Source organism: Bactrocera latifrons, unplaced genomic scaffold (genome assembly GCF_001853355.1).
Source record: "Bactrocera latifrons isolate USDA-ARS-PBARC rearing strain unplaced genomic scaffold, ASM185335v1 scaffold_111, whole genome shotgun sequence".
In the NCBI taxonomy this organism is placed as follows: Eukaryota; Metazoa; Arthropoda; class Insecta; order Diptera; family Tephritidae; genus Bactrocera; species Bactrocera latifrons.
In genome coordinates, this window is record NW_017534531.1 from 107,003 (window position 1) to 119,211 (window position 12,209).

The 12,209-nt window shown below is 37.7% G+C and overlaps 1 protein-coding gene across 1 annotated transcript; it reads left to right on the plus strand.

Annotated features, from left to right (window-relative positions):
- Positions 1-1,085: 1,085 nt before the first annotated feature.
- Positions 1,086-12,005, plus strand: LOC108973967 (F-box only protein 39). Its single transcript, XM_018941538.1, has 7 exons — positions 1,086-1,556; positions 7,394-7,539; positions 9,205-9,453; positions 9,521-9,865; positions 9,944-10,213; positions 11,360-11,524; positions 11,605-12,005. Exons 1-7 carry the CDS (start codon positions 1,481-1,483, stop codon positions 11,881-11,883), a joined length of 1,530 nt encoding a protein of 509 aa, XP_018797083.1. The 5' UTR covers positions 1,086-1,480; the 3' UTR covers positions 11,884-12,005.
- The last annotated feature ends 204 nt before the right edge of the window (positions 12,006-12,209 follow it).

Sequence of the window (12,209 nt, forward strand, 5' to 3'; positions counted from 1 at the left end):
TAGTTGCCAATCAAAATGATCGAAAGAATCATTGAAAATTGACTCGATGGTTGGACCATATGTGTCGTATTCGTGGCCAACATTTGAAAGAGCTAATCTTCGAAAAATAAATGACGAAGAATGTGCTTTCAAATGATAATAAATATTACTCATTAAACTTGAAGTTTCTGTGTTTTTTTTTTTTTCAAAAATTAAGCCACCTCGAAATGGATCATGCTTTACATAAACATTTGATAAATATTTTCTTTGACAACAATCAAACTACTCAACATCTGTGGTGGATAATATTATCCCAAAAGGGGGCTCGCAGCACKCACAAGACTCTCCGTCACTTCAAATTTCCTATTTTTCTACGGTAATCTGTATTTACATACATACATACATACATWTGTAAATAAAATAATTTGCCGATTTAAATTACGGATGAAACGACACGTGAAAACCAAAAACCGCAAAGCAAAACAAAACCGTGGATATGCAAAGGAAAATGCGATACATCAGATGTGTTAGAACTTTTCTGCTGCTGTTGATACATACAAACATACATATGTATATATAAAGGAAAATATACAAAAAATCTGCTATMAAAATAGTGTTTAGAAACAGCGAGCATAAGCGACGAGCTAAAACAACTAAAAAATGGAAAAATAAATAAAAAATAAAAGTGCCGAGCAGCAATCAGACGTTTTCGAATCACCGGTAATGGTCCGTRCAATCGGCAAGCACTCGTGCGTCGTTTTTCAAAAAGTGAAATATGTCACTGGTTGCTTGCAACGGACGTTTACGAATAAGCCTCAATAAAAAAACGCAAGCCAAAATTTGAACACAAACAAAAATAAAAATGTGAAACGTCGAAAGAAAACACGAAGATTAAATAATATTTTTTTTTTGTTGGCTGCTGCTTTTTAAAAATAAATAGCGAACGTAACGATTAAATAATTCTTTTTTGTTATTTAATTCGATTCTATTTTCCGCAAACATAAGCATTTGTATGTGTGTGTGCGTGTTTGCAACCACAACTGTGTCGCTGAACGAAAACTAGAAAATAGAAATTTCAAAAATTTGCTACATTTCGAAAGTACAAATCGCGCGCACTGGCACTCGTGTACCTGCGCCATCGGCTCTTGCTTCGCAACCGTTGTTCTAGTCGAAAATGCGTCGCGAATCTGTTTGGTAATAGGRAAAACTATTTGAAGACGACCAAATTGTGTAATTTCTTTTTTCACACATTTTCAATATTTTTCTAAAAAAGTGGGTCAGACAAGTGAAATTTTACTTTTATGCGCAACTTRCGATTTACCATTAGCTTACTCAATGTGTACGTGTTGGAGTTTTGCTGGACTACTTTTGCTCATTTTGCTACTTTGGTGATGTGCTTCAAATAAGATTTTGAAAACCCCAAAACAAAAAAAATTATTACAAAAGAAAACAAAAAAGTATTGCGTATACTAGAAATAAGTTYTAGTGTGGGGCCTGCAAAATGGCCGCACTTACGATATCCCGACGCCGAGAGGCAATGCAAAAAGCCGGTTGGAAAATCGATCAAAACGATGAGGGTAAGACGGTATAGCGGTAGAATTAAGTACGAATATAGATATTAGGGTGGGCCAAAAAAACGATTTTTTTTTATTCCTTTTTAATCTGGTATATAAATATTAAAATGTATTTTTTTTCTGTTAGTCCTCTGGAATATAAATAGGTATTAAGGAGGGTAAAACAAAAATATTTTTTGCGGTTGGTGCTCTGGAATATAGATATTAGGGTGGGTATAAAAAATATGAAAATTTTTTCCGTCTGTTACGCAGAAAATAGTTTCTTGGGCAGCTCTAAGAAAGTCTCTCGAAGTATCAGCTCTTAACTGAAGCTGAAAGGTTCCGTCCGTATTACAGTTTTCTATTTTTTCCTATTATCAGATAAAAAAATGCAAAATAGAGCAGCAAAATAAATGGGTTTTCGGATTTATATTGGTTTTCTTCTGTCAATTTTAGAATTCATAAGAAGTTGCCTTCAAACTTTAAACTTTAATATATTTAGGTTAGGTTAGGTTTCCTGAAAATTTTAAATACATCTTTTTTCATTCTTCTTCTTCTTAGTTGGCGTAGACACCGCTTACGCGATTATATTCCAAGCGTAGCCAAGTCCTTCTCCACCTGGTCCTTCCAACGGAGTGTAGGTCTTCCTCTTTCTCTGCTTCCCCCGGCGGTTACAGCGTCAAATACTTTCAGAGCTGGAGTGTTTTCGTTCATTTGGACAACCTGACCTAGCCAGTGTAGCCGCTGTCTTTTAATTCGCTGAACTTTGTCAATGTCGTCATATATCTCATACAGCTCATCGTTCCATCGAATGTGATGCAACGGGAATTATGAGTGACTTATAGAGTTTGGTTTTTGTTGAGTTCTCTCTCGATACTTTGCTTTTCAATTGCCTACTCAGTTCGAAGTAGCACCTGTTGGCAAGAGTTATCCTGCGTTGAATTTCCAGGCTGGCACTGTTGGTGGTGTTTACGYTAGTTACAAGATAGACGAAATTATCTACGACTTCAAAGTTATGACTGTCAACAGTGACTTGGGAGCTTAATCRCGAGTGCGACGATTGCTTGTTTGATGACAGGAGATATTTCGTCTYGCCCTCGTTCACTACCAGACCCATCTRCTTTGCTTCCTCGTCCAGTCTGGAGAAAGCAGAACTTACGGCGTGTTGTAGAGTATTCAGGGTCCATAAATATATGAAACAAGATATTCATAGAATTCATACTTGGAGAGACTTCCTTAGAAATGACTAAGAACATAATTTTCAGAGTAAAAAACGAAAAAAAATTGTTTTTTTTTCTTCCGCCCTAATATATAAGCATTAGGATGGCTCCATTTTGAACCTAATTTTTACGTCTAGAAATAGGTCAAATTTTCGTTAACAGGTTAAGGAAAGTTCTTCAAATAATATATTTATAAAATGGTGGCTCCATTTTGACCCTAATTCTTTGATAACAATTTATGAAAATTTCTTCAAATATTCAAATGTCACAGTCAATTATATATATACTTTAATTCTAGAATACTAATATTTCCTAGTATTATTTCCAGACGCACTATATCGAACTGAACGCAAAAAAAATTTATTTTATATACCCACACCAGTATATACATATGCATTAAGACCCATCCTAGCACCCGTCAAGAAATAAGTGAAATCTTTCGTAACTAGTTATGGAAAGTTCTTCAAATATTCAACTTTCGCAGTCAAAAAATATTTTTTTTTCGAGTAGCAAACAGTAGTCCTAGATAATCTGGTCTAGAAGTAGACACAGTTTATAAGGTATTTATTATCCCTTTGATAGCAAATACATTGGTGCAAAAACAAAAGAAGACAAAAACTATGATAAAATAATGAATTAGTAAATTCTTCGACAGCTGGTTGTCGAAACACACTAAACTGCTAGCAGAATTTTCAGTACATATTTGTCATTCTTTCACAATATATTTATATTAAAGCCACCATTATTTACAAACACTTTTACCATTTAAATACAGTGACTTCAAAAAGTTTTTTTCATACGAAAATGCTCCGCAAATTAACATTATAATTGTTGCTTGCGATTCGCCAAGCGTAAGAGAGTACCGATTAAGAGCCATTCACAATAGCAAAGGTTAGGTTAAGTTATACTGACCAGCTGTCACGCCAACAGGTCCATAGTATTGCCAATTTGAACTAAAGTACTCATCATACAGGACGTCAATGCTTTTAGCGAACTTTAAGAGCGATTTGATACATCCTCCGGTCTCTTGAACTGCTGATATCTAAAACGATTTCTAGAAACATAGATTGTTAGACAATAGTGTAGGAAGTCCAACGTCTTTCTCTTGTATACTTCCCTGCACTTTCTGCACCTATCGTCATTACTTAAGCTATGCAATTCGCATGCCATGCCAGTAGACCAGTCATTGAGCCACACAACCATCCTGTAGACATTTCGAGATCGTGTGAGTAAAAAATATGAGTATTTAACTTTAAGGTTCTTGCACTTGATCTTAGCGATCCTGCAGGTTATTAAGATGTTCCTTCTCAACCTGATCCATCAATCAACCCTTTCGRAAATTTCATTGCMYATCGTTTTCAGTAACTTTCACATTTCCTGGSCTTTTTTTTTTTTGGCAATTTGGCGATCTCATCAGCTATTTCATTTCTTTTGTCACATGGAACTCAGTATATATGCAGTCGCTTTCCGGCAGCCTCTACATCTACTGCCTCTCTGCTTCTGAAAACATTCTCTGAAGTAAAGCGATGTGGGATTACGTTCTTAATTGCCATCTAGCTATCGAAGTATAACTTGAACTTCATTATTGCGTTGTTTGCTAAAGCGGATATAGCTTTCCCGATCGCCTACACTTCCGCCTGGAAGTTACTGTAKTATTCGGGAAGCTGAAGCGCAATAATGAAACATGTGTAAATCTTCTCTAAAGAGGTATCCACCTACTTTATTGTCTTAACTCTCCAATGAGCTCGAAAATTGTWTATAGAGTCATCATTAGTTGCGGAGGAATATTTTTGCGCATCAGTACCTTAGTTGAGTTGATTCATTTGGCATTTGTGTGCGCAAGCAGCTTTGCAAAATAGTTCTGTGAGCCACTGCATATCTCAAGCCATATACTCATACATATATTGACACATTATATATGTATGTACAAATTATTATTAGTTTCTACTTCGCCATTTAAGTTCTTAAAAATCTCTTTTATATTATTTTTATTTTCTCTATTTTGAAGAAATCAAAAATATTTATATGCAATTCGTGTATTATTTTTGATTCAATTAATATTTTGAGGAAAGCTTTAACCAAATTTTGAAATCTATATATGCATGTACATGCGTACATATGTATGTGTATATGAGTTAATAGACATATATACTCGTCTGTACACGAGTATTTAAATAATACATAAAACCATGTATGTTTTTTGTGTTATTATATTCTCTATTGTTGATTTTCACTTGTCTTTTCGAACGCGCACTTTTCTAGCTATTTTTGATTTAAATTATAAGTACAACTGTACCACAGTATACAAAATAATGAAGAAATTGCTTAACGAAATACTATTTCTTGATTTTATTTTTTATAAGGTTAAGTTAGATTAATCTGGTGGCTTAATGAACCAGCATATTAGACCATTTTTGGTCCGTTACGATTCCAGATAGAGTGCCGTTCCATAGATCATGAGTTGCARTCATACTTCAGAATGCCAATACGCAAATTATGCCCCTTGTTACCGCGGTGCCTTGCTCTTGGAATTTCCTGCAGTCATCTCGGTCTGTCAGTCCCATTCTGCCTCCGACAGACTATGAGCAGTGAKTACTCCAGCACGCCCTACTATTGAGTACTTCCATCGGAGCCATGCTGCTGTCCAGATCATCGTGAAGACAATGCATGGATATTGTTAATTTTGTTAATGTTTTCGGACACCACTTTTGGTAACCTCGTCCACTAACTCATAACCCTGGAGGTGTTTGTGACCTAACACCCAGTATAAGTAAGGTATGGGAAACTAGTTTCAAGCCTTGATTGCCGGTGGTTGTTCACTCCGGAATTGGAAACTGCTAGTTCTGCAGTTTTTCCAATAGCAAAGAACTTTACATGATAAATATACTGCGATTGTGCGGCAGTTTAAAACTCTGTCCTATAGTGAATTAACTCGAGACAACAGTCGATGTGTTTTTACATAGGAACYTGTCGRCGACARCCTAACCCCACGGTGCTTAAAAGCWCATAGATCAAAACAATGCGTTGGTCATACAAACTTTTTGGAAGTACTATTTGATTGTAATTGGTCAAGTCAAAGAGACACCTTTTCTCTCTTGGTCGGGYTCGAGGCCAACCTAAAACCTCTGCCGTGGTGTGTGCAGGGTCAAAGAGCAGATTGGAGCGAACTCCAAGKGTTAACTGCTTCCCCTGGTACTAGAGTTGTCTCCGTACAGATCTTGTAACTTTTGATACCACCCATCAAACTCGATTACAGGTGACACTTGTCGTTTGAATTTMAAATGTCTTTTCATTAGAAGAAATCTCATTGAAATTCATTGACAGGATTTCAAGGCAAGCCAAAGAAAGTCAGCTCTTATGACAGGCGTACCTTATCGCGGGCAAATTCTACCCCCTGTCCACGGGGAACATAATTCTGAACAGGATACCCTCGCCCCAACTACCGTACCAATTTTTAATATAATTTTCTATGTTTACGCTGAACCTTCTTTCCCAATTGATTATAGTCGCACCCAATTGTCTCTCCGCCGATTTTTCCGCGCAGTTTTCAGGCAAGAGGTGTATAGACGACAGGTGTATAGCACTGGTTCAAAAGGCGATGTTGGATTATTTTCCAGAGCTCAGGATATGCACAGCGCAACGAGCTTTTGAACCCTTTTTTTGGCCTCCATCATTTCATCACACTACTGTACCGTATAGCAGAATTAGTCTTACAATCGTTGTCTTGCACTAGTGCATGAGAGACCCTTACCTTATTCGTGTTGTCCATCCGTCTCGAAAAACAATAAGAAACAGTATTGGAAAATGGTCAAGTTGACATCAGAAAATCAGGGATCTCTACATCTCTTATGAATATACTCAACACATTTCGGTTAATGTTTTAGATATGAAGCATGACAATGATGGGCTTGTACGAAAACATCTGAATCGTTTGCAAAAACGACGTCGAGTAGAGGWCGCAACAGAAATGGTTGWCTACCTWGCTTAGAACCCTACAGTCATCAAAGGTATCATTAGTGTTGATGAGATGTGTGTTTATAAATATGACTTCAAATCAAAAACACAAACTAAACCAAAATTCGAGTTCCGAAGGTACAGAGGATCATCCCAGCATATATTATAACAAGTTTGTAAGGCTAYAAAAAAGATTTCCATGAATGTACCTTTTTTATAATAGTTAATTTTATTTAGAATCTGTTTTATTAAAATACCTGACAATTTAGGTTTTTTGTTAGTCCGGRTCAAATTTATGATCAGATRGTATATCTCTGCACAAGCTCTCTAGCCGACTTTTCGTGTGTATCAGTCTATTGCTGTTCCTTATAATGGCACTGACTGAGATAAATTGCTATTTGCTAGTTCTCAAACGATTTTTATTCTATTAAAAAAACATCTGKCGACCCTGCTGAGAATATTTTGAACTGCAAGTATTTTTTAATTGCTATTAGTTTCATACTTATATTGTAATAATTCGTTAATTTTATAAGCTTTATTGAGTCCAAATTTTGGTGCAGGTGGCAACTTTGCTCCCAGTAAGAAATATAATTTTTAAATATCTTCATTAACGTTTACAGCTTTTTTAATCCGTACTTATAATTATATAATAAATATATAGTATTAACAATCATCTTTGGCTCTTAGCTTGCTATATAGACATTGATGAACCCGAAGAAGAGGAACTAACTGAAAACGATAATAACTATTCGGAATGGCATACTTTACCGGATATACTGTTGGAAGAAATCTTCTCATATTTAACCTACAGAGAACGKTATTACGCTAGCTTGGTGAGTATAACAATACAGGGTGTCTAAAAATAATTGGCAGCCATGAAGAGACCGAAAGTTGAAGAGGGAGCGAGACGCATTTGCGGAAAAAAAGAGRGAGGCCGAAATGCATGAATACGAAAAATAATGCTCGAAAATTCTACGGATATATCTAGCGTTTAACGAAAGACTTCAAGAAGGGAGCATATTCATTTAAAACCCCCAGACGTGATCTAGTGACTGATGCATACCGAAATTAAGAAGGGAATACTCTTCCAGCCTCCTGAATGGCAGTGAAAACTTAACACCAGGAGATGGTGAACCYGATTCCCCAATCGATAGCGGTGGAGCAGACATTCCGAGCTTGAAGAAGTTCGAATAGCAATTACCCATCTAAGCATCGACAAAGCGGCGTCGGTCAATGGATTGCCGACCGAGTTATTCAATTACGGCGGAGAAGAACAGATAAGGAGTATGTATCAGCTTCTTTGTAGAATATGGTCGGATGAAAACGATTGGTAATTACCGATGATCCTCAATTATATTAAGCATGTTATGTGAAAAATGAAAGCTCACCGTCAACGAACTGAATGAATCTTATCAGTGTGGATTAAGGACTGGAAAATCAACAACTCACCAGATATTTACCATGCCTCAATCCAAGGTTTGGAAAAAACCCGTGAACAGAGGATTACACAAAATACCTTTTCGTCGATTTGACAGCACGAAAAGGAGCTGGCTTTATGCCACGATGTCTGAAATTGGTATCCCCGCTAAACTATTACGGTTGTGTAAACTAACGTCGAACAATACGAAAAGTTCCATCAGGATCGGAAAAGACTTGTCCAAGCTACTCGATACAAAATGACAAGGCGACTCCCTATCATGCGACTTCTTCAATATACTTCCGGAAAAAAAAAATTCGAGCTGCACTTCCCAATAGAGAAGATACAATTTTCTACAAGAGTATACAACTGCTGGCGTACAGCGATGACATTGGCCATAACAACCGCGCCGTTGATTCTGCTCTCTCYAGGTTGAACAAATAAGTGAAGCAAATCGGTCTGTTAGTGAACGAGGGCGAAACGAAATATCCCCTATCATCAAACAAACAGTCGGCGCACTCGCGACTTGGCTCACCCTGTCTCTTATACACATCTAGATGTGTATAAGAGACAGTAACAATGGTGAATACCGTAGTCGATGCAACAATGAGCTGTATGAAATATACCACGACATTGACATAGTTCAGCGAATTAAGAGAATGTGCCTACGCTGGCTAGGTCATACCGTCTAAATATATGAAAACATTCCAGCTCTGAAAGTATTCGACGCAGTACCCGCCGTGGGAAGGAAAAGAAGAGTAACATATTCAGTTACTTGGAAAGACCAATTGGAGGGAGACCTGGCTACACTTGGAATCTCCAATTGGCGCCAAACATTGTAAATTATAAATGTTTTGTAAACTCGACTATAATCGCGTAAGCGGTGTCTAAGCCAATACAGAAGAAAAAGACATGTGGTCTTATAAACACTATAAACCCCTATACTCCACATATTTTAAAATGCTCGGGAAAACAGATTTTCAAATAATTGTATTATTCTGAGACACCCTTTATATACATATAAAGTTCTTTACAMATATATATTTATGAATATATTATATAATTTTCTAATTGATTGCAGGTGTGTAAGCAATGGTACAACGCTTTCTACCTGCCCCTGGTGTGGCGTAACTTTCTGGTCGACGATCGAACACTCACTCGCGCCAAATACAACTACTACTCGGGTTGGCAATATTGTTTGGATCACATACGAACGCAGAATTGTCTATCGCGAGTTGGAAAATATCTGCGCGGCTTAGAATTCAGACCGGAGCATAGCTTCAATAATATCTTTCAATTTATGACAATGCTTTCATGGAGTATGGACAAAGTGGGTACCGACATTTCTTTTGTTACTTATTTAAATGGTATTTTAAATTTTTCATATCGAAAAAAAGGGTTCAGAAGTGAAAGCACCAAAGGATCTSAAGAATGTTGGCTCACGCATACGTTCGCTCGTCTATGTATTTCCCTGCAATATGTCGCAAGCCAACGATCCAGAGGGTATTAAATTGTTCGGCACTGGCGGCCAATTGCTCAAAGGTCTCAAGGAGCTCTTGTCCAARTTACGTAATCTGCGTACATTAAAATTAATCGATTTCGTGTTGGAACGTTTCGAGGCGAAGCATTTGCTCGACGAGGTGCTAGAAGCGTGCTGCACGAAAATGCGTGTGCTGAATCTGGTGAATGTCACAACCACACATTGTCCCATAATGCATGTGGGGCTCTTTATCAATCTGCAGGTGAGTCTTTAAGAGTTCCTGTTTTAACAAAGGATCCGTGTGTTATTCCGCTAATTTTCTTTTATAATTATAAATCAGATTCTGACGATTTCTCCACAAAACATTGACGATGACGCGTTGCTGCTTTTGGGCGATACCAAACTGAAGCATTTGCATTTGTTGCAAAACCGTTATACTTCCACCCATCTCTCGATTTCGCCATGTAGCGTGAAGGCGTGGCGACAGTTGAAACGTGATAATCCGCGGCTAAAGGTGCATCTGCGCGTAGAATCAATGGGCGATGGCGAAGTTGTGTTCCAGCCGGAAGCGCCTGTGTGCAGCGTCACTTACGAATCGCCAAAATCAAAGGTTAGTGGATCTGGGTATTGGCGTTACTTTAAGGAAAGTTGAGGTATAATAAGTTCAACGCAAGTTACTGAATTTTTCTAAAGAGTCTACCTTAGACTCCAGCTATCCATAGAAAATGCACAATTTGCAACGAACTGAGGATGAAAAATATCACTGTTGCTAAGTTTAGACGTGCTGAAATAAGAACCGAAGACGGTGCATTGTCATTTGCCCGAAAGTGGTTGTTACGATCAAAATTATCAAAAAAACGTCTACAAAATAGTTTTGGACGACCGTAAAGTTGAGTTGTTCGAGATATCAGGCACTCTAAAGATATCAAGTGAATCTGTATACCATACCATTCACGAATATTTGCGTATGAGAAAGCTCTGTGCAAAGTAAGTTCAGCACGAGCTCACTTTTGACCAAAAACAACGACAAGTTGATAATTCGGAGTAATGATTGGAGATACTCAAGCATAAAATACCCGACTTTTTGCGTCGATATATGACAGAAAAAAAAACTTGGCTCCATCATTTCAGTCCAAAACCCAATCAATAGTCATCCGAGTGGACTGCACACGATCTAAACCGCGGAAAAATGCAAGCCTCCACTGACAAAGTTTGGCGTCTCTACCGTGACAATTAAAAAGCATTTTTGAACCGAGTAAAGGATGAAATAGCCGAAAACCGGTCGCATATGAAGAAGAAGAAAACGTGGTTTGGACAAGACAATGCACCGTGCCAGAAGCCAGTGAAAACTATGGCAAAAATCAATGCATTGTCCACTTCCACTGTATTCCCCAAATCCGGGTTCCAGCGACTATTTCCTGTACTCAGATCTCAATAGAATGCTCACTGAGAAGAATTTTTCGTCGAATGCAGAGGTGGATTCCCAAAGCTAGGACCTTTTTTGAAGCAAATGACAAATCGTACTGCAAAAATGGTATCGAGAGGTTTAAGGGTCTTGAAGAGATCTTTGTTTAATTAGAAAAACGAAATTTGCCAAAAAAAATTTGGTTTGCTATGTGGGTCGCGGGCTTTTCAATTGACTTTTTAAATGACTTGTTAGTAAAAAATGTACAATTGAATTTAATTAATTACCCAGCAATTTAACCTAACTTTAGTATCTGTTTTTCATATTAAAAATTATATATATTTCTTTCAGATCAAAACAGATTTTGTGCTACGCATGGTGGATCATTATAAAAATAAGCTCAGCGTTTATGGCTATGAGATGTTGCCACGTTTTACCAGCCCSAAGCCATTTCACAATCGTGTCGACAGCCTGATGCTGCTAATCGCCCGACAATGCTTCAATCTGCACACCTTAGTAAGTTTCATACGCTATACTTAGCACTTAACGGTACCACAATAAATACTCCAACATACATATGCCTTTCTACTCCACAGTTCGTACGCGAGAAAGTTTCCACCTCCACAGTGCTACTGATCGCGCGTACCGCAAAGAATCTGCGTCGTCTTCACGTACGTCGCTTTGCGGTCATCATACGCTGCGATTGGCCGCGACATCCCGAATGGTCCGATGAGTTCTATTTATGGTTGCGGCACACGTCACGTTCCTATGAGGCGGTGGAACGTGAAGTGTCGCAAATGCTCGGCTACGAGTGGCATTTCSTAAGTGACAGCGACTACAAGCAGCTGCAGGTGGACGTGCAAGTAGCGCCGTGAGGCGAGTGGCGTGTAAAGTGTGATATTATTGCTCAAATGCATACGCATAGCTGTTATTTGTTTTCTATTTATTTACTAAAAAAAAACAAAAATACAACAATAAAATTGTTGAAAASTTGTAACGATTTRTTTGCGATTTTATAGTAAATAGTGGGACTTCACTTGCCACGAAGTATTTATTGTTTTTCAAAGTAGCATGATTTTGCAAAATTTTTGCCTTCAAAATCTTCAACAGTTTTTCCGAAAATAATGGCATGTGAAACTCAAACACTTCACTGTGAATTAATTAYTAGTGTCATCAAAAGCCATAGTCATTGACTTATTGA